Source organism: Orbicella faveolata, unplaced genomic scaffold (assembly GCF_042242905.1).
Source record: "Orbicella faveolata isolate gen_17 unplaced genomic scaffold, um_ofav_v1 contig_1, whole genome shotgun sequence".
In the NCBI taxonomy this organism is placed as follows: domain Eukaryota; kingdom Metazoa; phylum Cnidaria; class Anthozoa; order Scleractinia; family Merulinidae; genus Orbicella; species Orbicella faveolata.
Window position 1 is genome coordinate 32493081 of NW_028301536.1, and position 24212 is coordinate 32517292.

A 24212-nucleotide genomic window follows, 5' to 3' on the forward strand; every position below is an offset into this window, starting at 1 on the left:
GTTTGTAAAGGCTACATTATATCTATAAATGTGCATTTCTACATTTAGGGAAAAGAATGAATGGAGTATATATGTTACAGTGTGTAGAAATACATGTCCGCGAAAGACAATGACACGTGCTGCTCGAAAAAAAAAATGGATGATCCGGGCTATCACAAAACTCTTTACCTTTAAGCTACAGTGGACGTCCCACACTTTGCTTCCAGAAGTTTTTGTGATGAGAGAGAATTTTTAAAAAGAAAGGACAGTGATGCTTGCGCAAATTTGAAAAAGATGTTACTAAATTATTGGTACAACGTTTTTCTCCATCTTGTGAACCTTCTGTCTTTCAGGAAGTAAAGAGGGAACAGTGGTCAGATTTACGTTGTTCGTGTTTATTTTATTGGCGGACTACACTTGTTCACGTATGTATAAATATACCAAATCATTTATTTTTATGATTTATCGAGCGATTTTACCATGCCTAGTATCACAGCATGATAAAATAACAGAGCGAAGAACTCAGAGCAGAGTGAGTAGATCCTCACCCTGCTTCAGTTCTGACAGCAGAAATTCATTCTCTCGCCTCCTTTCAATGATCAATTTTTTTCAAAATTATTAAAAATAAACGAACAAATCAAGTAAAGAAGTATAAAGCGTCTTCATAAAGGTAAGAACATCAAAATATGTTTAAGTTTTTAGTAGAAACCTAGGAAACAATTTTTTTAAAAGACAACTCACTGAGTTATGATTCTAAGTTTTAGTGCACAACCTTTGTAATTTCATCAGAGCAAGTCTCTTGTAACTTTGAAGCTGGATTTTGTGATTGGAAGCAAGGAGATATAGATTCCTTCGATTGAACTCGAGGCAGTGGCTCAACACCTACCTGATGAACTGGGCCGAGCGAGGATCACACAACAGGAACAGGTATTTCGAAACCTGGCAAATCAAAGCTAAATAGCAATAATAAAAAAAAACCTTAGCCACTTTTTTCCTTCCTTTTCTTTTTTCACTCATTCTGTCCATATATTACTTCCTATTTAAAATAGGGTTTTTGCAACTTTCCATCGCCCTATTGGGACAAAAGAGAAAAAAGGAAGAAAAAAGATAAAAAGCACTTTGAAACAAGATACCCAGGCTTACTTAGCCAATAAACTATTATTGTTATAAAAATAACGTGAAAAAAGGTTTTATGTTTGTTTATTTGTACTTCAAAGTTTCAGATGATGGGTTCTACATTTACATAGTATTATCATGCCAATGGCAAAGCTTGTGTGGCTTTGGATGGAGTAGTGCGGCGGCTACAGTTGTGTGCAGAATGCTGGGCTTTCCTCCTGCCACTGGAGCTCCTGAAAAATCCGCCTTCGGGGTTGGAAGTGTTTCAATGCGGCTGCATGAATTTTCCTACCACGGCACTGACCATCAGTTAGCGGAGTGTCCCATGGATACAACATCCTCGTATGAAGGGTTGCTATATTTTTGTGACGACAACGAAGAAGCAGGAGTTGTTTGTGGAACCCCTAATGGTAAGTATTGTTTTCCTGTTTAATTGTTTTTATGACGCACATGTTGATGTAATATTTCTCACACTCATTAATAATTCGTCAAGTTAAAAGAAAGAAAATCACACCCGTGAAGGAGGTTTTGGATACCCAGTCTTAATTAGCAAAAATTTTGACAATTTTACCTCTCCGTTTACTCCTTAGTTTTTGTTTCGATTGAGACTATATATCAAATCCTCGAGACAGTGTTTCATCGGCTATCCAAACACCTCAATTTCGCCCAAAATACACCGCTGCGCGTCTTATTTTCAACTGTCTTCTCGATGTTTGGAAATCCCAACGAGACACTGTCTCTCTCTGCCTCTTACTGTCTCTAAATTTTCAAGTAAATGTAAATAGTTTTAAAACACATGTTTCAGATGACCCCCATCCATCGCCAGTTACGATTACAGAAAAACCGCTAAATTTACGATGAGGGATATGAAACATGATAATTATAGTTTAAGACAGTATGCTATGGTAGACCCTGCGAGAAGAACACAATTCTTAAACGGTCATATACAGTGTTGAAAATAAGAATACAGTTCTGTTTGCTGCTGCTATTGTCGTCGTGGTCGCTGTTGGTGTTGCTGTTGTTGTTGCTGGTCTTGCAACCTTGACTTTCATCTCCTGTTACCGCTTCTTGGTGGGCAATTTTACAGTTCTTTTGCTGATATCGTGAACAAAAAATCTGAATTAAGTTACAGCGCGTCTGTCTGATGGAGGAGCTCATAATCAGGGAAGGGTTGAACTGAACGTCAACGACCTCTGGGGGACAGTGGCTGATCCAGAATGGGACAGAAAAGATGGTGACGTCGTCCGTCGAATGCTCGGCCTTCTACCTGCCTCAGGTACTCCGGGTGGGGCTATTTTCGGCCAGGGAACTGGAATAGTATGGCTATCGCATGTCTACTGCTTGGGAAATGAAACTTCAACAACTGACTGTGGCAATGATGGTGGCTGGGAGACTGGAAGATTGTACAGTTACAACGAACACGCAAATGACGCGGGTGTAATATGTGGAGAGCCGAATGGTAAGCTATATTCAGAAGAAAAGATTATTAAGCTAAAATTGGATTCAAATGTTGCAACAGCCCCAAAGACCATCGTTTATCTGTCTACATCGACCAGGGAAGCGCCCGACACTGTCCTGTTTACAATACGAAAATCCATGCTACCGTAACCTTAATTCACGAGTGATCGTAATATTCAATCCTCTTGTTTCTCCGAAAGTTCATTTACAAAATGACAGTCCGGTTAACGTTCATTCTTCTATACACAACCGAAATAGCAACACAATCAACGGAAACGTGCATCGTCAAGGTTTGACCTAAACTGGAATGAACCTCGGTCAAATCACGTGTCCTCAACGCTCGGACGGACTGGTCCTATCACACAGGACAACCAACAAATGAAACAGGCCTTTACAAATGTTATTTAGCGGTCTACCATGAGCAAAATAACGATAACAAGCGCCACCTTCATTTCTCGTTTCAGCAAGTACTTGGTATCTCAAAATACAAGGAATTGTCAAGAGGATAGAGCAGTAATTGTTACTAAGAGTGACCATCGATTAAATCTTCATTAAACATTGCTGTATTTTTTTTACATCCGTAGTTCAGTTGCGGTTAGTCGACAGTCCGTCAGGCTCGGACAAAGACGGCCGTGTTGAACTGGGTATCGGCGGCGTCTGGGGAGGAGTATGTTCCCTTGAGTGGGACTTACGAGACATTGCAGTGGTTTGTCAAATGTTTGGATTACCCCCTGCATCGGTGGCGCAAGGAGAAACCGTGTTTGGCAACTCCGGGGACAAACCCTGGCTTGGAAATTTAGAATGCATTGGTAACGAGTACAGTACAACAGAATGTCCACACAGAGGGTGGGGTAATACAGACAGATTCCTTTGTGATGGAAAGTCAGACGCTGGTGTTATAGGTGGTCCACCTTACAGTGAGTCATTTCAATACCGCTCTTAGTAAATTAAGCCTTCTACCAGTGCAATGTTAAACCCACTGAGTAATGCCAAACAATACCATGAGTTAAATCTTATTATGTTCCATAGAAAGGGACTTCTAGAAGTTATTTAAATGCTGTGAGATGCAACATAACGGTGTTTAATTTTAAGTCGAATACTTATTAACCATAAACTCCGGTATATATCACAGAGATTTTGGTCGCTTTCTCTGAAAGTCGTTTTAAGGTTACAGTATACCTTCAGGGGTGTCTCGCGCGCAAGCGATGTAGCGCGTGCAGTTTAAGCTGTAGATACCTAAACCCATATATCAAATTAAAGCTTATGGGGCTGGCTATCAAACTATATCAAGAATTTTGAAAGAAAATGAATTGTCGAATTTTTCACGACCACTAAATGCGAGCGCCCGAATCACCTTTCGAAAGCTACAAGTCAAAGCGAATTTCGTTTTTCGCCAATTTAATTTTTTCCTCGGTTTCAGGGCCCAAAGCGCTTAAAAAACGTGTCTGCGTTTTGGCATATTCAATTGCAGTAAAAAGTTACAGAACATTTTCGAAACAGGATTAAAAAAATGTGGAGTGATCGTACAAAAATCGCTCTCGAAGAAAAAGTATTTCGAAATTAACAATTCCCAGACACCGTTTTGTAGTTTATATGTTAAACTAGCCACTGTCCAAATTTAAGAGCAATTGAACAAATTCCCTTTGAGTTATAACTCTTTAAAGTGTCTGCTTCAAGTGAAAAAATTTATTCGAGAAAACAGCGCTAAGAAAAATTTTCTGCTTCGCAAACAAACTCCGCCCACAAACGCCTTCAACTGGGTTCTTAGATAACTAACCCAATCAGTGCAGGGAAAGTTTACTACCGTTAACCTCCTGGTGAAATTTACGCGCGAATCTCTAAAAAACTCTTGTGTTTCGCAATGCGCTCAAGGAACCGAAGGCAGAGAGATAATTTTTCTGTAGCTCGGTTTTTCTTGAAGCTGGTCTGGCAACATAGAGAAGACTAAAAAGGATACGAACGCTAGAGTGGCTGAGCGAAGGAAACAAACAAAAGAAAGCGCGGAGAGCAACTATGTGTGGGCAACTGTGCATGGATAATATTTCAAATGGTCTCAATGAGTCCGACGATTCGTCGATATCGGACTCATCAGAAGAGTCTCTGTCAGCATCCCTGTTATTGCTGTCAAGTTCCGAAATTTTTACAGAACCTTTCTTTTCTCTTACCACGAATATTTGACCGCCTTATACGATAACTATAGCTTCATCCGCGTGGCGAACTTTCGCTTCTTCACTCATTGATGTATTTTCATTCGTTCTTCGCTGTTTTCGCTTTTTCGAACTGGTCCATGGTTTAAACGTGGTCTATGTTTACTTATAACTTAATAGAGACACGCCTAATACCAAAGATGCTGGGTAGTCAGAACAACAATGCTGATCAACTGAGTAGTCAATTCGTGACATCCATATAGGTAATTCCCGCGAAAATCGTCTCGGTTGATTGCATACGCGCTATAGGGCTGTCAATCAAGAGGTAAACTTTTACTTCCGGTGAAAACGTAAAACCGCCATTTCTCCGCCAATATTTAGCCTTTTTCAAAATTTTTTTTTCAGAAATTAGAGATTATTCTTCGACCACTATTTTGACCCAAAAATCCAAATTTGAAGAAAATTGCCGACCCGAAGGTATACTGTAACCTTAAAAGGGTTGTGGTTACAACGAGCAATCGAACTAACGAATACCTTTTCCCAGTCCCTTAGCACTTCTTTCCTTATCGAGGTTTTACTCTATATTCCTTTTCTTTAGGCTTTGGTCAACGTTGAAAGGAAGGGGAGGGATGAAATCTTGTTGGGAATATTTAATCACAAACGTTTCATATAAATGGTTTGTTTGTGGCGTATATATCCTTCAGTAACGTGTCGTATTTTGTTAGTAAACATTCGATTAATGGGAGTCAACTCTTCGGATCAAATGGACCGAGTGGAATTCTCGTTGAATGGAGTCTGGGGCACAATATGTGATGATACTTGGAACATTCGTAATACGCATGTCATTTGTGATATGATGGGGCTTCCTCCTGCTACCGCGGCTTTGGGTTCAGCAGTGTTCGGTCGAGGAAAGGGAGTGATATGGCTAGATACCTTAAACTGCTTCGGAAATGAAAGCTCCGTTTTGGAATGCCAGCATGGCGTATTTCGAAATGTAAAGGGCTGCAATCGTTATTCTGATAGTGATGCTATGTGCGGAATAGCTCCCGGTAAGTTAATAACATTTATTTTGCTAAAAAAATAGAATATTCGACTGTTGTATTATTTCATAAAAGACCTACGAGAAATTTTAAAATTCTACTTGCTTTTAAAAGTTACACTACGCAGCACACCTACAGAACATTTAATTTATAATTACTCCGTCATGATAAGTACAGATACTGCTAAAGATCCACTATATACCGACAAAACAAAACAAACAAGCAAGAAAAATAGACGCTAGAGAAAATAAAAAGGAGAAGAGACCAGCACAAAAGTTAGAAAATAATAGGGTGTGTGCCGAGAACGAGGTAATCAACTTCTTATCCTTTCATGTTAAGAAAAAACAGGCATAGAACGGTAATCATGTTGCCAGAATTCTTGGAATTCTTAGGATTGAAAGAAAACACACTTTTTTTTTGAACCGGGCCAATCAGCAGTTGTTCTATGATAAAATGACTACATTATTAGTAATTGGCCACGATGCAATATGAGGTATAATCCTCATTATCTTAATGCATACAAGATTCTCTTGTTTAGTCTGCCCAAAAGGATGCAACTGTTACACAAAAGATCTCTTTTATACTGTCAACTGTTCAAGCATTTGTCTTTCTACCCTGGAGATTTTTATTCCGGAGTACGCAAGATTTCTGTAAGAAGCATTTTGTCCTTTGTCCTTTGTCTATTTTTACGCTTTACAAGTGTTAAATATATCACTAGGTTTAATGGTACTAACCAAAATGCATGTGGCATTATGCAAGCTGGAAATTAGAGAATTACAACCATATTTGAAGCCCCAAAAAACTTTAAAGAAGGGTTACCACTGAGACAACATTTGATGTAATCTCGTCATATTTAATTGAAACATTCTTATGTTGGTTTCTGATATTCATCTTCTTTCATGTTTCCATGGCGACCGTTTTTGACAAGTACTTTTTACAAGTTTGCACTTTTTTATCATCATCGTCATCATCATCATTATCATTATCATCAATGAAAATTAGCCAATGACCGCGCGAGAATTTCTGCAGTTATCGTGAAATGACGTTTCGATGATCCGTTCATTATCGCTGATATTAATTCTTAATTGTTTTTCCAACGACTCCGTTATTAGAATTAATTTTATTCTAATACAGTATTCTGATTGGATTTTTATTTTCCCTTACTTTAGCAAGGATTTATCAAACTAAGTCCAAATGTTCATTAATTAAGGAGATTGAAGATAGAGATTCGAATTCGGAACATTTTATACACAGAGGAAGAAACTGTTTCTGTTAATCAATCTTTGTTGTTTAATGAAATGAGTAAACTTAAAGAAATGTTTATGCTATGCACTAAATTGAGACAGCGCTCTGGAGAAATTCCACTTTTCACAGATACTTTGGTGTCATTATGACGTTATATGACTTCAGGTATTTGATTTTATCACCTGAAACTGTTTTACAGTATTTTCATCATAATTGAGACGTCTAACAACAAAATCGTAACGGTGACGTGTTCAATAGAATTCTGATGTCTCCTACATCACTTTTTACTAATCATAGTCATCATGAATGTATACAAACAGTAGTGTAAGAGGCTTACAGGGAGCCGAAATTGGCACAACATAGCCAATCCGATTGCGAGATTAGTAGCAATTATGGTAAAAGAGATTTCGTCCATGATGGGTCAATAGGAATTGGGTAGGACTAGCGCGCGCTGTGTTGTAATGGAAATTAACCAATGAGTGTGCTTAGATTGGAAACCACTGGCCAGCATTTTTTGTACTTACAGGGCCTGTGTAACGATGCCCGGGATAATCTGGAGTTTAACAATAGTTTCAATAAACAACATTTTAATAAACTCCTGGGAAAGTAAATATCAAAAATCTCATTTGAACTGCGGGATAAAGACTTCAACACATAAGAGTTAGAGATACATGTAATCATCAGAGTAGGCTTCAACTGATAACAGTTAGCTTAAGCAAAAGCTAATTGAAAACTTGACCTGCGCACCGAGATATTGATAAAGCGGATTAACATAGCAGTGCGTCATGAAGTAGAAACAATTTGCGGTATCTGACTAGCTTTCCTGCCGACCACTGACAATACGGTCTAGACATGAAAAGCCCACCCATGTAGCAAAAACAACGAATTTCACCTTGTGTTTTAAGAACTTCTTTTAACGGATTTCTGTGTTTTATTGTGTAAAAAAGAGCTCAGTCGCAACAACTTTATATCCTCGAAAGTAGCGAGCCTTAAAGACCGCTAACTCCGAAACGACCTTCCTTACTTTCAGAATTTTGAGGTTTCAAAATGATTGAATAAAAGATACTTTTTACTCTGGTGCTTTTTTTATTACTTACGTTTTGCATCAGAAATCAGTTTAATATTTATGAGGCCGTTCCTTTTTCCTCTGAGAAACGTCTCCAAAGCGTCGAGCGAATTCAGAAAATTAGCCCGCTCACCGCGGAATCGTACAATGCAGCCATTGTTATTTCGTGGCAAAGTTACTGAGCCTGTGTAGCTGAATATGAATTTACTAATCATTTGGTTGTAGGGTTGGAAGCCATGTGGGAGAGGTTGTCAACAACGGTTAAAATTAAAACTTGCATTCCATGTAAGAGATCGTGTCAGCACAAGGTACTGTGTCAAAATTATCAGTAGAATACATTCTTTGCGTAATTAGTGTTTTAGCATGAGGTGTGAATCTTTTGGACAGTCCTTGCCTCATTCGTATAAGCGATCCAATTTCCGATCGAGCTTCAAATATATCAGTTCTGAATACTGAAAGGTCATAGTATGATAAACAATTCTGTACCAAAGAATTTGAGAACGATAAATGGAATACTCTTTTCTGCCACCGGGATTTAAAAACTAAGAATGCACTCGCTCATTAGATAGAAACTTTAGATAGAAACTTTATGAAAGTGTTAATGCCTTGTAGCCTGAAAAAAACCCGTACTAATTTGGGGACACAAAATAAACAATACCACCCAGAAATTTTGTAGTCCCTACGCAAAGTCGTATGCTGATAACGTAAAGTGAAAACAATGACGACCGCTTCCCTTCTTACGCAGTACATTCCGCACATTCGGTGATCCTTTCTGCTTAATCATTATACGAAGTAGTGTATGGGGTAAGTAGCCATTTTGATTACGTCAGTCCTTCAACATGGCCCTCAGTACTTAATGACGTCATCTGCACAGACACAATTCGACTTTGGTAAACACGCCCACTAACTGCCGCTAACAACGGTATCACATAAGCGTCTAACGAAACTAATTAGTGGGCTGGATGCAAGTGAAACTCTCAACAATTTATTAACTCGATGTTGATAAAGGTAGGTAAACCTCCATGTTACAATTACAAGTTATTGAAGATGACGTTTCGAGCGTTAGCTGTTCGTCAGAGCTCGGAAGATGGGTTCAAACTAAAAAAATCAGCTTCACTAACTAACGACGATAATTAACCTTTGTCAGTTTTAAGACGATGAATAGCTTAGACTAGCATACTAAACTATGGCAACAAATAGAATTATAAGCTTATTAGAGGTGTTTCACCTCCGGGGAGGAGTCCGTGGGTGGTACTGACTTATTGCATATTTTACAGATTACATCATTTTGTCATACCACGCATTCCGTTTGTGTTGCAATCCTATAGAAAACTGACAATAGGCTACGTAAGTAACGTTTACGCGCGCTATGAAAGATTGGCTGATGTGAACCGGTCCGGAGAGAAGCCGTGTACTGCCACGCGTATTATAATTCTGAGCATTAACCGAGACATTGATATCCAACTCTACCCAGCAAAATCAATCTCATTGATTACATAGAAGGCAATATTTGGCTCTTAGTATCACGTAGAAAGAAATGCTCGTTCCTTGGTAATTTGTACTCCATAACATCCAACAAGCTCATATATTACTGTGCAAATATGCAAATATCCAACTGAGATACTGTAAAATGCTTGCATGCCTCAAAATTGACAGATTTAGTTATTACTGGCAGTTGGGTTACTCATTTATTATAGCTTGACATTGAAATTAACACTATCTCACTTTCTCGACATTAAAAGGGAACATGAATCAGTACGATATTGCCTCAAGTGTTTGTAACTTTAAAATCTTACGTGCATCCGGCCGCCCTCAACGCTTAAAGATATTTAAATATTACAGCACACGATATGTCCAGAATAAAAAGCTGCGAAAAGTCAGTTCTTGTTAACAAGTTACCAGAGGAGTAATAAACCAACGAGATAGCAAGGATTGGCAAAGATTGAGATCGGGATAGCGAAAAAAAAGGCGAGCTGAAAATAATAGAAGAATGCCTATGACGTTTGCTACGCTCAGATAGTTTCATCAGTTTTATGCCTGAGTAACGTTATATGTCAATATACTCGGCGCGTCTCTCGAGGTTCCACACTGATCAGTCACACATTTCAAGTGGACAGGTTAGATCGTCATCGAGAAATGTTTTTGGTATTGTTCTTCAAGTTGGTACTCCATTTCACATGTGGAGCAGCTGAAATTCAAGATGGCCAAGCTCCACTGATGATTGTGTCCCTGGATGGAATGGATTGGCGAGTGTTGAAGAGTCAGTTTGCTGTTACAGCTAATTTGGACTTCGTCGCACAAACGGGAGTTAAAGCCGAATACATAAAGAACATTGTACCTTCCAGCACGTGGCCAAATCATCATACTTTTCTGACTGGTCTCTACGCGGAGAGTCACGGGATTGTGGCGAACAGATTCTGGGATCCAGTTTACGAAGAAAAATTTATATTCGGTTACGACTGTTCAAACTTTGATCCCAAGTTTTACAACGAAGCGGAACCAATATGGCTGACATTACAAAAGCAAGGCGGACGCAGTGGCTCATATTTTTGGCCTGCAACTACCAGCTACTCCGTGAAACCAACCTTCTATGAAAAAGAACTCTGTCTTGTCAACTGTAGTGCAATAAACCCCAAAGAGCTTCCAAGGTATAGAAATAGAACTTTCGAAGGTTTTCCACCTTACGTTCACTGCGTGTTTAACTTGAGACAGAATTTTTCAGTTCGAGTCAATAAGGCGGTGGAGTGGCTTCGTTCTGACAAACCGCCGCATTTTATTTCTCTCTACTTTGGAGCGATAGACAATACGGGTCACTCCCATGGGCCGTTCTCGAAAGAATACAAGAGTATGGTGGAAAATGTTGATGTGAATGCTGTGGGGTTCTTACTGAAGCGATTAAATGAAACTGATTTTCTGCGCAAGGTCAACTTGATAATAGTAAGTGATCATGGAATGGATAATACGTCAGCAAGTCGCCAGATATACTTGGAAGATTTCATTGACCCTTCGACTTATACGTTGACTGAGAAAGGTCCTTTAGTGCACATGTGGCCTCGTCCTGGAATGATGGAGGAAATCTACCAAAACCTTACAAGAAATCAAATACCACACGTCCGCCGAGTGTTCAGGAAAGAAGACATTCCAGATGAGTACCACTGGAAAAACAACCGACGAATTCCGCCGATCTTCATTGATCCTGAAGTTGGCTGGGTCATAACAAGCTCCAGAAGTGATCCACCGCCAGGACGAGGAGAACACGGCTGGCCTCCAGATCAATCAAAGAGCTACTCGGTTTTTTATGCTCGTGGACCAGCTTTTCAAGAAGGTGCAGTTGTGAGGCCATTCAACATAGTGGATCTTTACCCTTTGATGTGTGAGCTTCTTGGAATAGATCCTCGTCCGAACAACGGCTCTATTGAAAATATCAAAGCTGTCCTTAAAGAAGATATTCCACCACCTCGGGGTGCTGGGAAGAAGCAAAACAGCGCATGCTTGAAATTCGTTTTAACAATCCTCCTTATTGGGTTTGGACTTTTCAGAAATTGAACTTTCGATGCTATGAACTATTTTTGTGTTAAGAAAACAACACTAAAAAAACTCCGTTTGGTTTCCTTGCTGATGTTGAACGTTCTTAGTTTTTAGAGGACTTGAACTGAAATTTGAAAATGATTAAAAGGAATGAAGACTGGATTTATATTCAAAAATGTATTTGATGTACACCATTCATCTTATTTCAGTTAGAAAATGAAAGCTAATTTTGGGTTAATCTTTAACATTTATAATTGTTCTGAATTGTTTTAATTTCAGTTATGCGGAAGAAGTTCTACGTACCTTATTATTATTTTGAAATCAATGAAACTCGCCATGTACATCCATGTTAGCAATGGTTTTACATTCACTGGTCGATTTTTATACCTAAATGTACCCTTTTGTACGTTCGCTGGCATATCAGGCGAGTTTGGTCTAGCAATGGTTCGTATTTTGGAGAGATGTATTCGGGAGAATGCCGAAAACGAACGAGCCTAAGCGTTCCCAAAAGGGTACGGTTGATTATTTATGTATACTTAGATTCGGCCACATCAGGTTTATGTATATGACTTGATATCGCAGGATATCAACACAGTAGACACGGCTTCTGGTTGGCTAATTGCGAACTTGGATACGGTATAATTTCATTTTGTTTTCTTTATTTTGCCGTTTTTTTTTTATTCTGATCGACCAGGTGTCTGTTTCTCTCTAGAGATCGAAAAGGGGCTTAACCTCAACAGATTGGTCTTGCTTAATTAATTTTTCAGAGTAAGCCTGCGCGTTTTTAAATACTACAGTCAAATCTATCTAGGATAATTACATTTCTAAAAATAAAGATGTTTAGCGGCATTCAGCCGTTTCTTCCTTAAATTAAACCTCCTAATCATTAGCCTGATTACCTGTTTTAAGCATTTTACTAGTATCATAATCTGATAGACCTATTTACGGAATATTTAAATAACGATATTGAGCTGTATTTAGCCGTTTCATTTGTAAAGCTTTTTAGATTACAACTTAGCGTTGAGTAAACCGCTGTTCTTTTAGAAATCTGCTGACTGTTTTTCTTTTTCTATCATTATTATTTTCCATCGCTCTTTAATAGTTTTCTATTTAATAATTAGATTACAAGCTTAAAACGTTTGATTTTATATGTGAATGAGAAAATTGCTTCACTATGACTGGCTGAGAACCGACCAATTTATCGTTAATTTCTAATTTTCGCTGCAGTGCAAATTATCTCGCGCGTTTGTGATTTTCTGTCACAAGAAAAAACAGGAGTTCGAACGATGGTATGCCGAGCAAGTCAACAATGACTATGTCTTCAATCTAAAAAAAGAGATGGAAGATTATTGCACCTCAGATGTCAAACTGTTGATGCTAAAAGTCCTAAGACGAATTCCGGCAGCATGCCGCGTTTGATCCCACGGGAAAATGTGTCACCATCGCCTTGGCCTGCTACTGGTGCTGGCGCAGGAAACTCTTGCCAAAAAACACCATCGCCGTCGAACCTTCACGCGGCTGGCACGGCGTCTGCACCAATCAGTCCATCAAGGCTTTCCAATGGCTGGCTTGGAAAGAACACCTTTTATGCCTCAACACTCACAGTTCTTCCTCGACTCCAGAGCCCACGGCTAACCGCATTTTCCACGCGGGTAATGGCAGAGAAAAGCGCGTGTCCACCCCAACCCAAACGTTCAGCATCGATGTTTACAATGACCGCAACAAGTCCAAACCCACCGTTTACGAATTGCACGGTTGTGTGTGGCACGGGCGCCCTCGTTGTTTCCCGGATCGTCAACTGTTTAGCAAATTTCATCCAGACCGCAAGTTTGGGGAAGCGTAAAAGGACTCGTGCGCTAAAGAACGCCAATTGTGCCAACAGGGTTACGAGGTCGTCGTCAAGTGGGAATGTGATTGGGACCGTGAAGTCAAAACCAATGAAAAGCTCGAACAGTTCTTGACCACTCTCGAGGTCGTCGGTCCCCTGAAACCCCGCGACGCTTTATTCGGAGGACGCACCAGTGCTTCCATCCTCCACTATGAGGCCAACGAATCGGTCGGAGTGTAGATCAATTACGTGGATGTCACCTCGTTATACCCCTGGCTCAACAAGAATGGCGAGTACCGTGTTGGTCATCCCACCATCATCATTCATCCCAACGATCAAGACATTCCACATTACTTCGGGATAGCTAAAGTCTATATCCTTCCAACCTTCCAGCTCTATCATCCCGTCTTAACGTACTTTTGCCACAACAAATTAGTGCTGCCCCTATGCCGAAGCTGCGTGGAATCCGAAATGTCCAAACCCTTGTTGGAAAGATCTCGTCGATGTCACCCTCCACCAAGGAACGCATGCTTCGTGGGACGTAGTGCACGCCGGAACTCGTCAAGGCAGTTGAACTCGGGTACACTATCGTCCGCATCCACGAAGTCTGGCACTTCCCACCCAACCAGAGTAAGCGGTTTCTTTTTAGCAACTATGTGAACCAGTGGCTTAAGATAAGCAAGAATCCCCCAGCTACCCCAGTTGCGCCCGTACCGAAGAAGAAAAAGCTCGATACGTTCGAGAAAGCCATGACCACGAGGGCATCTCGTTGGACCCCACCATGCTGAACTCGTTTTGGGGTAAATTTGGCCAGAACTTCAACAAACCCACTACCTTGGCCATCGAAACACCCGTGGCCTCCAACCCTCTGGAACATATCCACACCGTACGCGTCGAACACCGGATGGAAATCGTCTACTCCGACATCTCGGAGAATCAGCTAGACAACGGAAAAACCAACATCTTCGTCGCGGCTTTCACCACTTGCCATGCCCGTCTCAAATTGTACTAGTCCCTGGAAAAGTTGAAAGAGCAAGCCCTCTACTTCGACACGGACTCGGTCATCTATCGTTGGCGTCCAGGTCAACCCGACATTCCACTCGGCGATTTCCTGGGCGACATGACCAACGAGGTTTACGATGGGGATCACATCACAGAATTCACCTCGGGTAATTCCAAAAATTATCGGTACAAGATCAAGAATGGTAAAGTGTGCTGTAAAGTGAGAGGTTTCATTTTTAACGTCCATGGCTCTGCTCAACTCAATTACGAAGTCATGAGACAAAATGTGCTCGACGAAATCACCGATCCTCTCGACGATGACCAACTTAACATCGATGTCGTCAACCCCTACGACTTCGTTCGAGACCCTGCCCTCAAACGTGTCAAAGTAGTGCCGCGCCTCAAATGGTACGGCTCGTCCTTGACAAGCGTGTGGTCTAGCCCGACACGTTCCAGTCCTATCCGTACGGCTATAAGAAAGAACCCAAGGGCCCAATCCAAAAATGATACAGTGGATGGCTGATCGTGTACATGCTAAAGACGATTAAATTAAGACTGGGATATACTACACTGTCAAGGATTGTTTGCAGCTTCTGTCATGTTTTGATTCAGCAGAGAGAATCTTCAGCCAGGGTGTGGAGTAAATTTCCTAATATACATTTTCAAACATGTAATGTTTGTTTCAATTGTCTAGTACATTATTATGCCACTCACTCATCACTAACCGAGAATCATTGGACATACTACGACGCTCATTACCGCAATGGCCTCAAATCACAGTTTTAGATGAAGATCTAAGTCAGGCGCAAGCAGCTCAGGAACATGACTACTTAGATTTTGAACAATTCTAACCAGGGAGTAACTTAAGCGTCTTCACTTTGTAAACTAAAAGAGTCTTGTTGATGAGTCAGTGAATTGTTTCATGTTTGTCACGATTTCCCACCCTGTCAAAAGATTTTTTTTCTGTGATTATCAAAAAAACATTTAAAAAATAGACTTGAATCTTCAATGGTGCATCTCCTCATGACGTCATCGAAGACCCAAAACCCGCTCCTCATCATGTCCTCCCCTCCCCCTTCCTCGTGATGTCAACTAGTACGCCATGACAGCCACAACGCAGCTCCTCATGACATGACGTCATCGAATCCCAGGCGCTGATTGGTTCATCCCCTTGACCGAGAGGGACCTGGACAAATTCGGGTACTTCCACCATCTTGAATATTGCAGCCCATACAAACCCTCTTATTTTTACCTCATTAGGCCCTACTTTCACCTATGATATGCCAATTTTGACCCCCTATAAGCCTCCTACACTACTATAAAAATCTACAAACAGCTTCTGTAAACATGTAACAACCCAGAAATTTTCTTCTGAGAGCTGTGCTATAAACGAGATAGGAGACTTCTTTTGACAAATTGCAAAATTTTTGATTTTAAAGCGGATCACTCTTTGTGGTGTACGTTATTATATTTAGAGAAACATATGTCTATTTTTAAGGCCGTCAAAATCAAGTTGTGCTTTAAACCTTAACCCTAAATGTGCTCCTCTCGCCGGTAAGGGATAAGGAAATTACGCAATGCTTTGCTATATATCTTGTAGGAGCACTAAGCCTGGTTTCATCTTAATGATTTACAGTAATTATTTTTACAATTGTTAGGTATCTAGATGGCAATAACATAAAGAACATCTCAAGGGGGACGTTCTCGCGTCTCCTTTTCCTTAACAAACTGTAAATATCAAGTTCTGACATTATTTATATTACAAAATGAAACATTTTGAAACAATTTTCCCGTGACAAAAATTATTAATACAGTAGGAGAACTTTTTATTTGTATTTCTCCACTTGAAGACATGAATACAATATTGTTAACAAAACAAGTGCAGTGAAAAAGAAGTGGAGAGGGCAAAATATCGTAAACTAATTATATGCCCTTTAATTAAACACATTTATTTTAGGATAAAAGAAATCCAGTATAAGAGAAGAAAGAGTAAACACATAGGAAATAAATATATAATGTTAGAGGTTCGAGCTGTTTGGACAGCCGATGAAACATTGTCTCAAGTGTTTGATATATCTTCTCAATCAAAACAAAAACTTAGCAGTAAACGGAGAAGCAAAATTGTCAAAATCTATGCTAATTAAGACCGGGTATCCAAACCTCCATCACGGTTGTGATTTTCTTTGTTTTAAGTTGATGAATTATTAATGAATTTGAGAAGATGCGCTCCTAATTAGCAAAAGTTTTTTAATTACTCTTTTTTTATTTCCTTAACTTTAAAGGAGCTCAGTCACGATTTGCTTATTTTGAAAAGTTTAGCCGAAATTTTTCAAATTTGTCGTTTGCAATCCCTGTCAATCTTCGCCATCCTTGACCATCCTTGTTCCTTTATGGTTAATTATTATCTCTTTAATGTTTTTCTATCTTAGTAAACTATTATTTTCAGGTTCCCTTCCATTTGAAGGGGATTTCAGTGTACGTGGCCAAAACCAAAGACAAAACACCGTGACGGAGCTTCCTTAAACTAGTTTGGATTGAAAAAATATATCATACACAAGTAACATTGTTTCGTATCGTTTTGAAGCCGGCCTCGGAGCTCGTCTAAAACTTCACCACATATAGTATTTTACACTCTATTTTCGAAGTGTGATGAAATACTGTCTTCCGTATATTATATATTACGTCGCCTCTGTAAATTTATATGCAAAACCATATCTTATACTTTATACTTTTTGCTATTCTTTCAGAGACAACCACAGAGAACACTTAGTGTTACCATAAGATAAAGTGTCATATGTCATTTATTCCAATCCAGGTTTTTAAACAAAAGTGCTATCGAAGAAATTGAAGAGATGTCTGGGGAAAGCATTAAGTCTTTGTAAGTGAACAATTTTCCACTGCTAAGCGCCACTAAATATTCCCAGAAAACAACTTTTGTTTTATGTTTCTATTTCACTAAAGAAATCTAAAGAAGATTAAGTTAACGGCCATTCATAAGAGGATGTTCGCGAGATTGACTTCCTTAACAGATCTGTAAGTAGCCAAATTTGTTTATGTTGCTACGGCGTCGACAAAATCTGGATCGGACCGGATCGGATCACGGATCGGATCACGGACCGGATCACGGACCGGATCACTGACCGGATCACGGATCGGATCACGGATCGGATCACGGATCGGATCACGGATCGGATCACGAAAAAAAAAAACAAAGTTTTAAAGAAAAAAAAAAATCAAAAACAAAAATCAAACCGTTTATAAGATAATAATAAATAAAAAATAAAAGTGGAAAACTAAAATATGTTAAATGAAAATAAGAATCCCGAATTTGACGCAATGACATGTTAATTACAGAGAATGACAAGAGGTCATTTAAAAAGCCACATAAGCGCCTAATTTACGACGAATTTAAATTGTAATGAACAGGCAGATGTAGTTATATTTGAACGTTAGTTGGCTCGAAGCTTGCGTGAACCTCCCTACATTTTCGTGTCAGATGTGAGCGTTACAGTTGGCGTTACAGCAACCCTCCAAGTTCCTTATTGGCCATGTGGCCACTGACTGTTCAGGTTTGGTCGCCAGTGAAAAATTTTAGTCGCCAAAATATATGCATAAATTAATAATTAATTATTAATAAATAATAATCTTATTATTATCTAACTGTATTATTAATAACATTTTCCTTGAACCACCAAGTAAATTGAAGTCCCGTTCAGTGAAAGAACTACCTAATGTTGATTCAAATATGCTTTTATTGGAATGATTGATGATCAAATGAAAAAGTACTATATTATTGCAACAGTGATGTGAGTTTATCACAATAAGATAGCCCCATTCGCCGCTGAATGGCGGAAAGTTTTCCAATGTTTATCAAGGCGGCATCAAATTCTTGCTGAGACCATTAAGTGAACACTATTTTTACCTTATCGCTTATGATCTTTTTTAAATGTCCAACCTCGTTTTCTGCTTGAATAAGCAAACGATATAAAACTTCATCTGAAAATTAAAGACTGTATTGAGAAATGGACAGAAAAGTTCACGCTCAAATTGTTTGTCGTTTTGAATTTAATATGCGAACCGCGGAACGCGAATACTCAACGCGAAAATACTTTCACAAGTTTTAAGGCAATCACTAAGACGGATATTTTTTATTGATGAAATCTTTGACAATTTAAAAATAAACCCAGGTTCGTTCATTTATTTACAACTGCGAGCCGCTTTTCATCATCGTTTTTTTTTATTTATAGAATCCCCCGTGCTTGTGTTATCAAGTTTGCCGTAAAGTCAAGTATTTTCGTGTCCACTGAAACAAAATACGTTTCTCAAATACATCTGGATGTTTCTGAAATATATTGTGCATCCTGTCACCGTCGAGCTTTCCAAGCTTTTGCAATTCCTCGTCTTTTCGATGGCAAATGACCGGATTGCGTGCGTTGTCTCACGCTTCCAGGTAAAATTGTTACGTGCCAAAGTTCAGTCGAGTGGAACGAATTTCGTCGCGTCCCAAGCTCAACTGAATGCAATTCCTTGATCTTTGTTTACCGTGGAACATTTCATTTTTTTCAGTCTCCATTTCTATTGGTTAAAATCCCACAACAACTAGCTTTGCAAAGTGAATTCTTAATGCTCAGAACGTTTTTCTTTTCGCTCCGAATGATAGTCCGCTCAAGCTCCTGACGCATAGGTCACGTTAATTTTAGTCGCCGAGCTGGCAACTTGCGTTCTAATTTAGTCGCCATGGCGACTAAAATGGTCGCAACTTGGAGCTTAAGGACATGACTTGCTTTGAAGGAGCTACGTCACGATTTGCACATCTTGAAAAAACTAGCCTCGTTTTTCAAGTTCGTCATTTGCAATCCCCGTTAATCTTTGCCATCCTTAACGATCCTCATTCCGTTTTGATTTGTTCTTGCCTCTCAAGTGTTTTCTATCCTAGAACACGATCATTTTAAGGTTTTATTCTATTTAAAGGCAACTCTTTACAACCCTAAAAATAACTCTAAAAATCGTGACGTAACTCCTAAAATGTTGTTTGTTCTCGGGTTGCGTTATTGTTCACACTATCGATGTTATTCCTAGAATTTTTTGTAAAACAGCTATATTTCCTTGAAATACAAATGGTTTGTTTCGTTCTATTCCAGTGCGAAATATCGTATTCCAAACTCACATCTTGTAAAAGTCCAGACTTGTCTCAAAAACGGAAATTGTTTGAAATAATCAGGTGTTTAATTTTTTAGTGTTTTTAGTTTTTGTGTTTCTATTCATACGTTCGTCCTATTATTACCACACTGACTCGTTTTATGACAGTCTACCTTTGATGCAAGTGATTACACGAAATATCATTTATCTGAACTGCAGAGAAAGATATGAAGACATGATTGATCATCGCAATCAAAACCCAACAGCCTGAAAAAAATCCATCTGTGACCAACTTCCAGTTGGCTTGATATTATAAAAGAATAAAGGAATATCACACCTGAATTAAATAAAACGTTCTGCTCACAGTAGTCACTCTAGTACAATTTGCTCAACAAAATTTTGAATTTCTTTCCTTGATCCGATCCGTGATCCGATCCGTGATCCGATCCGTGATCCGATCCGTGATCCGATCCGTGATCCGATCCGTGATCCGATCCGTGATCCGGTCCGTGATCCGGTCCGTGATCCGGTCCGTGATCCGATCCGTGATCCGGTCCGGTCCGGTCCGGTCCGATCCGGTTTTGTCGACGCCGATGTTGCTATATATTTTGGATCTTAGACCTAGTTTTTAGCTAAATCTAGATCAAGATTAGATTCGCCACGGTATTTTTCTTTGCAGAGATCTCGAAGAGAATTTTATCTATGAAATAAATGAGGATGCGTTTTTGCGGCTGGATAACTTAAAATTTTTGTGAGCTTCATTGTCTTAATTTGCTTTTTCTTAGCAGAAATACTCAATAATAAGGACACTACAATTACCTAACTTTAAATACTCGGTATCAATTATCAATTCATTGATTGATTAATTGCTCGCTCGCTTGCATGCTTCAGCTCGATTGCTTGCTTGCTTGCTTGCTTGCTTACTTGCTTACTTGATTAATTGATTGATTGATCGATCGATCGATTGATTGATTGATTGATTGATTGATTGATTGATTGATTGATTGATTGATTGATTACCTTGTTCAGTAATTTGTCTTATAAATTAAAATGAACCAGGACGCTGCTGACTGGAAACTTACTGAAAAAGATAACAAACACGGCATCGAGCAATTTGAAGGATCTAGCGTTCCTGTGAGTGAAATACATAGTTTTTAAAATCTGTTCTTCTATTTTGTTCTGTTGCAAGTTTCGACAGACAAATGTGCACGAGTTTTCGAGAAAGTTACGTGCGCCATTCTTCTTCGTCTTGATCGCTATGGTGCATGCGTGGTTTGTCCTCGAGGTTACGACTGTGTAAACGGCACAGTGACTCTAAGCAGTGGATTTTATTGGAGGTGGTCAGATGATCATACCAAACAAATGTACACTGCATTCAAAGACAATCTACAGATAACTGATGATTCCTTCAACTCGAGTTTAACAAAATGCTCGACTTTGTTACCTGCTTCGTACGCGGGCCAGTTGCAGAATCGTACTTGGGAAGCCTGGATTCTACTTGTTCCCAGGGCTATGAAGGTCCTCTCTGTGGCGTGTGCGCTCAAGGGTATTTTAAATTGTTCACCAAATGCCAAAGATGCCCATCTCTGCTTTGGATTGCTGTTCAATTGGTCATCGTATTTGCCCTTGTTTCCCTTGTGGCATTTCTTACTTTAAGAGACAGAAAGAAAGAACACGCTCAGAGATCTGTGGCAGATATTCTGTTAGCAAGGCTCAAAATAGTTGTCAGCTTCTATCAAGTAACGTCTGGAACATTGAACGCATTCTCATACGTCAAGTAGCCTGAATCGGTGATAACTGTCGGCAACTACGCGGGGATGTTACAACTTAACCTTTTTTCAAATCGTTCCCATCCACTGCCTTAACAGCGCAATGAAAATCGACTCTTATACCACTTTGCTTATGTTGGTCGCCCTCAGCTTTGCCTCGGTAGCAATTCCAGTAGCTTACTATCAGGGAAAAAGGTTTCTTCTCTATCGAAGTGGTAAGATGTCGGTTCGCAAACAGCGTCGTGCCATAGATCTAACAAAGGAACGTTGCTACCGAACTGCATTCCTACTGCTCTTCATTACATACCCAGCAACTTGTGCCCATATCTTCACCATGCTGCCTCAGGCGTGCCAAGAGATTTGCAGCGAGAACAAAAGCAGTGGATGCGAGGCCTTTTTGAAAGCGGTTCTTTCCGTCAAGTGCCATGATGACGAGTATAATCGGTTTGTTGGATTTTCATACGTTCTCGCGGTGTACCCAGCCGCATTTCCACTCGTCACTTTCCTTATCCTATGGAAATGTCTCTCCAAGTCAAGAAAAGGTAACAGTGAAAAAGAACCAGATCCATTAGCCAGAGGACTTCGATTCTTCTATGAAAACTATTCGGACAACTGTTGGTTCTGGGAGATTGTTGAATTGGCCCGCAAGGTATTACTCACCTCAGCGCTTTTACTGACAGACGCACAGAGTCGTACCTACATTGGTTCCGCGGCAATCATCTCTGGCCTTTACACAGTGTTGTTTGCCTGCTACAAACCAATAACGGACTCCTTTGAGCATTGGCTTCAACTGATCTCCCTCATGGCAAGCTCTGTTAATTTCTCGGTGGGCATGTTGCTTAAGGTATGGCCAAACATACGGATTCCAGTTATTTTTATATATGATTATTTTTTTCGCAGAATACTGGGCGAGAAAATCTCCTTCAGATGTATTAATAATATAGCTTTCCCCGGAGAATCATCTGGGCAAGATAATTAATACGTGCAAACTTTTCTAAGTCAACTGGGCCTAATTCACAACACAAAAATTGGATCGCTGTGGAATTTATTTGTCACTCGCACTGCATATTCCCTAGATTCTTTACTTCTGAGCAGACATAGAACCACTCATCGGACGCATGTTGGCCACAAGGTGGCTATTGGTTTAGCCTAATTTGGTTTTATCAATTGGGTTGATAATGTAAATTGGCCACCGTAAAGAGATTAGAAAGCTGACGTTTCGAGCGTTAGCCCTTCGTCAGAGCGAATCCGCCTGTTTCGCTCCGACGAAGGGCTAACGCTCGAAACGTTAGCTGTTGAATCTCTTTACGGTGGCCAATTTACATTATCAACCCAGTTGACAAAACCAAATTATCGTGTTATACTCCCCACCGACGCGGGACCACAGTTTCTTTAGAAACTTACCCCCTCTATTCATTTATTGGTTTAGTCTGCCTACCTTTATACTCCCCTTAGCTGTATTCGTGTCCTAGGCTGGTGAAATTATTGCCATTTTGTTATTGCGTTTCAGATTCCAAACGAGGCTATCTCCTCAGCAGCTAATAAAGAAGTAGACTATGTAATGCTCAGCGTTCTGCTCGTGGCAGCCAACACACTAGTTATCGCCGTAACAGCAGGTACAAATATATGAACCAAACATACTGACCAGGGTGTAATTTCTTCTTGAGCTGTCGATAGAAAATTGAGCATAAAGGTTATGAGAAAAGCGGAATGGATCGCCGTGCTCAGCAAGAGAAATCATCCTAATGGACACATGTGTATAATCAAATCGGTCCCTTCAACAGTTGTACAGATTTGAATTACATGGAGACCTGTGAGAAGATGAGAATAATTTTCAACGAATGTAGATATAGACCGGATTGGGAATGAGTCAGTACATATGGGTTCCCGGGTCATTAAGCGACTAAAGGCAACTGAAGTCGAAAATCGTACAGTCATTTACACAAAAATCAGTAACCCCCTTTTAGCGCGGGTTGGTCTCCCTATCCCCCAGGATTACCTTACATTTTAAAGCCCAGATGCGTTTCTTATGATCATGCACTGTGATTGCTTAAGTTGAATCGTGCACTCCACCTCTAGTTTTACACCATTACTGTTTTCTCATTCCCGCTTTTCAGTGCAATACTTTGTGACCCTTGGTCGAAAGTTCTGGACGCTGCGTCGAAATCCTCACTGCAGTGCAGACTGCTGTCTGTCGCTTGTACTAACACTGCAGGAGGTGGGAGATGTGGCTACGTCTTCTCAACAACCACAACTCCAACAAGAAACCTTCAGCGAGGATTTGAATGCTTCGGGATTGGTAACGGCTGCTGCTGAAAGAGAGGAAGTAACGGACAAACCCGCAGCACAGGATGATGACGCTAAAGGTGGTCACGCCAGGCGGAAAGTGAAATAAATGAAACGGAAAATATATTACCCAAAGATCATGCTGAATAACCACATACAACTAACAAACGCTTACCGCTTGTAGACATTAGATTAAAGAATAGCTGATGGATATAGACTGAAGCAGTCTCTTCTCAGATCCTGTGTGAGAGAGGACTGGAGACCGACCGGAGAAGGAATTTTATTACATGTACATTTACTCCTTCCGTCCACGATTTTGTCCGCTCCATTTTTCCAACATTCTTGCGCTTGAGGACAACTAAGGAAAACGAGACTTTTCGCAGACTTTGCACTGATCTATTAAAAAGAGCCTCTTTCCTTTAATTTTCATCTTGTGATAAGATATAATTTGATTTTCCACAATCTCATGCATGTACTTTTGTAACGGTTTACGATCGCTTGTTTAGTAGTCGTTTAGACTTTCTTTGCACTAACGGAATTGGTTTTCGGTCTCCATGTACAGCTGTGGGTGAGTTTAAAAGCATTAAATAAGTTGACTCAATAATTGAG

At 39.8% G+C, this 24212-nt stretch overlaps 1 protein-coding gene and 1 pseudogene across 2 annotated transcripts; both read left to right on the forward strand.

Annotated features, from left to right (window-relative positions):
- Nucleotides 1–1171: 1171 nt before the first annotated feature.
- On the forward strand, nucleotides 1172–24207 carry LOC110054089 (uncharacterized; annotated as a pseudogene). Its single transcript, XR_016207574.1, has 11 exons — nucleotides 1172–1505; nucleotides 2222–2554; nucleotides 3138–3470; nucleotides 5426–5749; nucleotides 6279–6390; nucleotides 16068–16139; nucleotides 17225–17287; nucleotides 17371–17443; nucleotides 20707–22161; nucleotides 22828–22933; nucleotides 23435–24207. The product of XR_016207574.1 is annotated as an uncharacterized LOC110054089 (transcript).
- LOC149118793 (ectonucleotide pyrophosphatase/phosphodiesterase family member 5-like) lies at nucleotides 9430–12626 on the forward strand. The gene has a single exon (XM_089279562.1). It carries the CDS (start codon nucleotides 10188–10190, stop codon nucleotides 11595–11597), a length of 1410 nt encoding a protein of 469 aa, XP_089135688.1. The 5' UTR covers nucleotides 9430–10187; the 3' UTR covers nucleotides 11598–12626.
- Nucleotides 24208–24212: the final 5 nt, after the last annotated feature.

Bases quoted from the DNA above. Each gene is read 5' to 3' on its own strand.
- LOC149118793 (XM_089279562.1), top strand. From the start codon at position 10,188: ATGTTTTTGGTATTGTTCTTCAAGTTGGTACTCCATTTCACATGTGGA.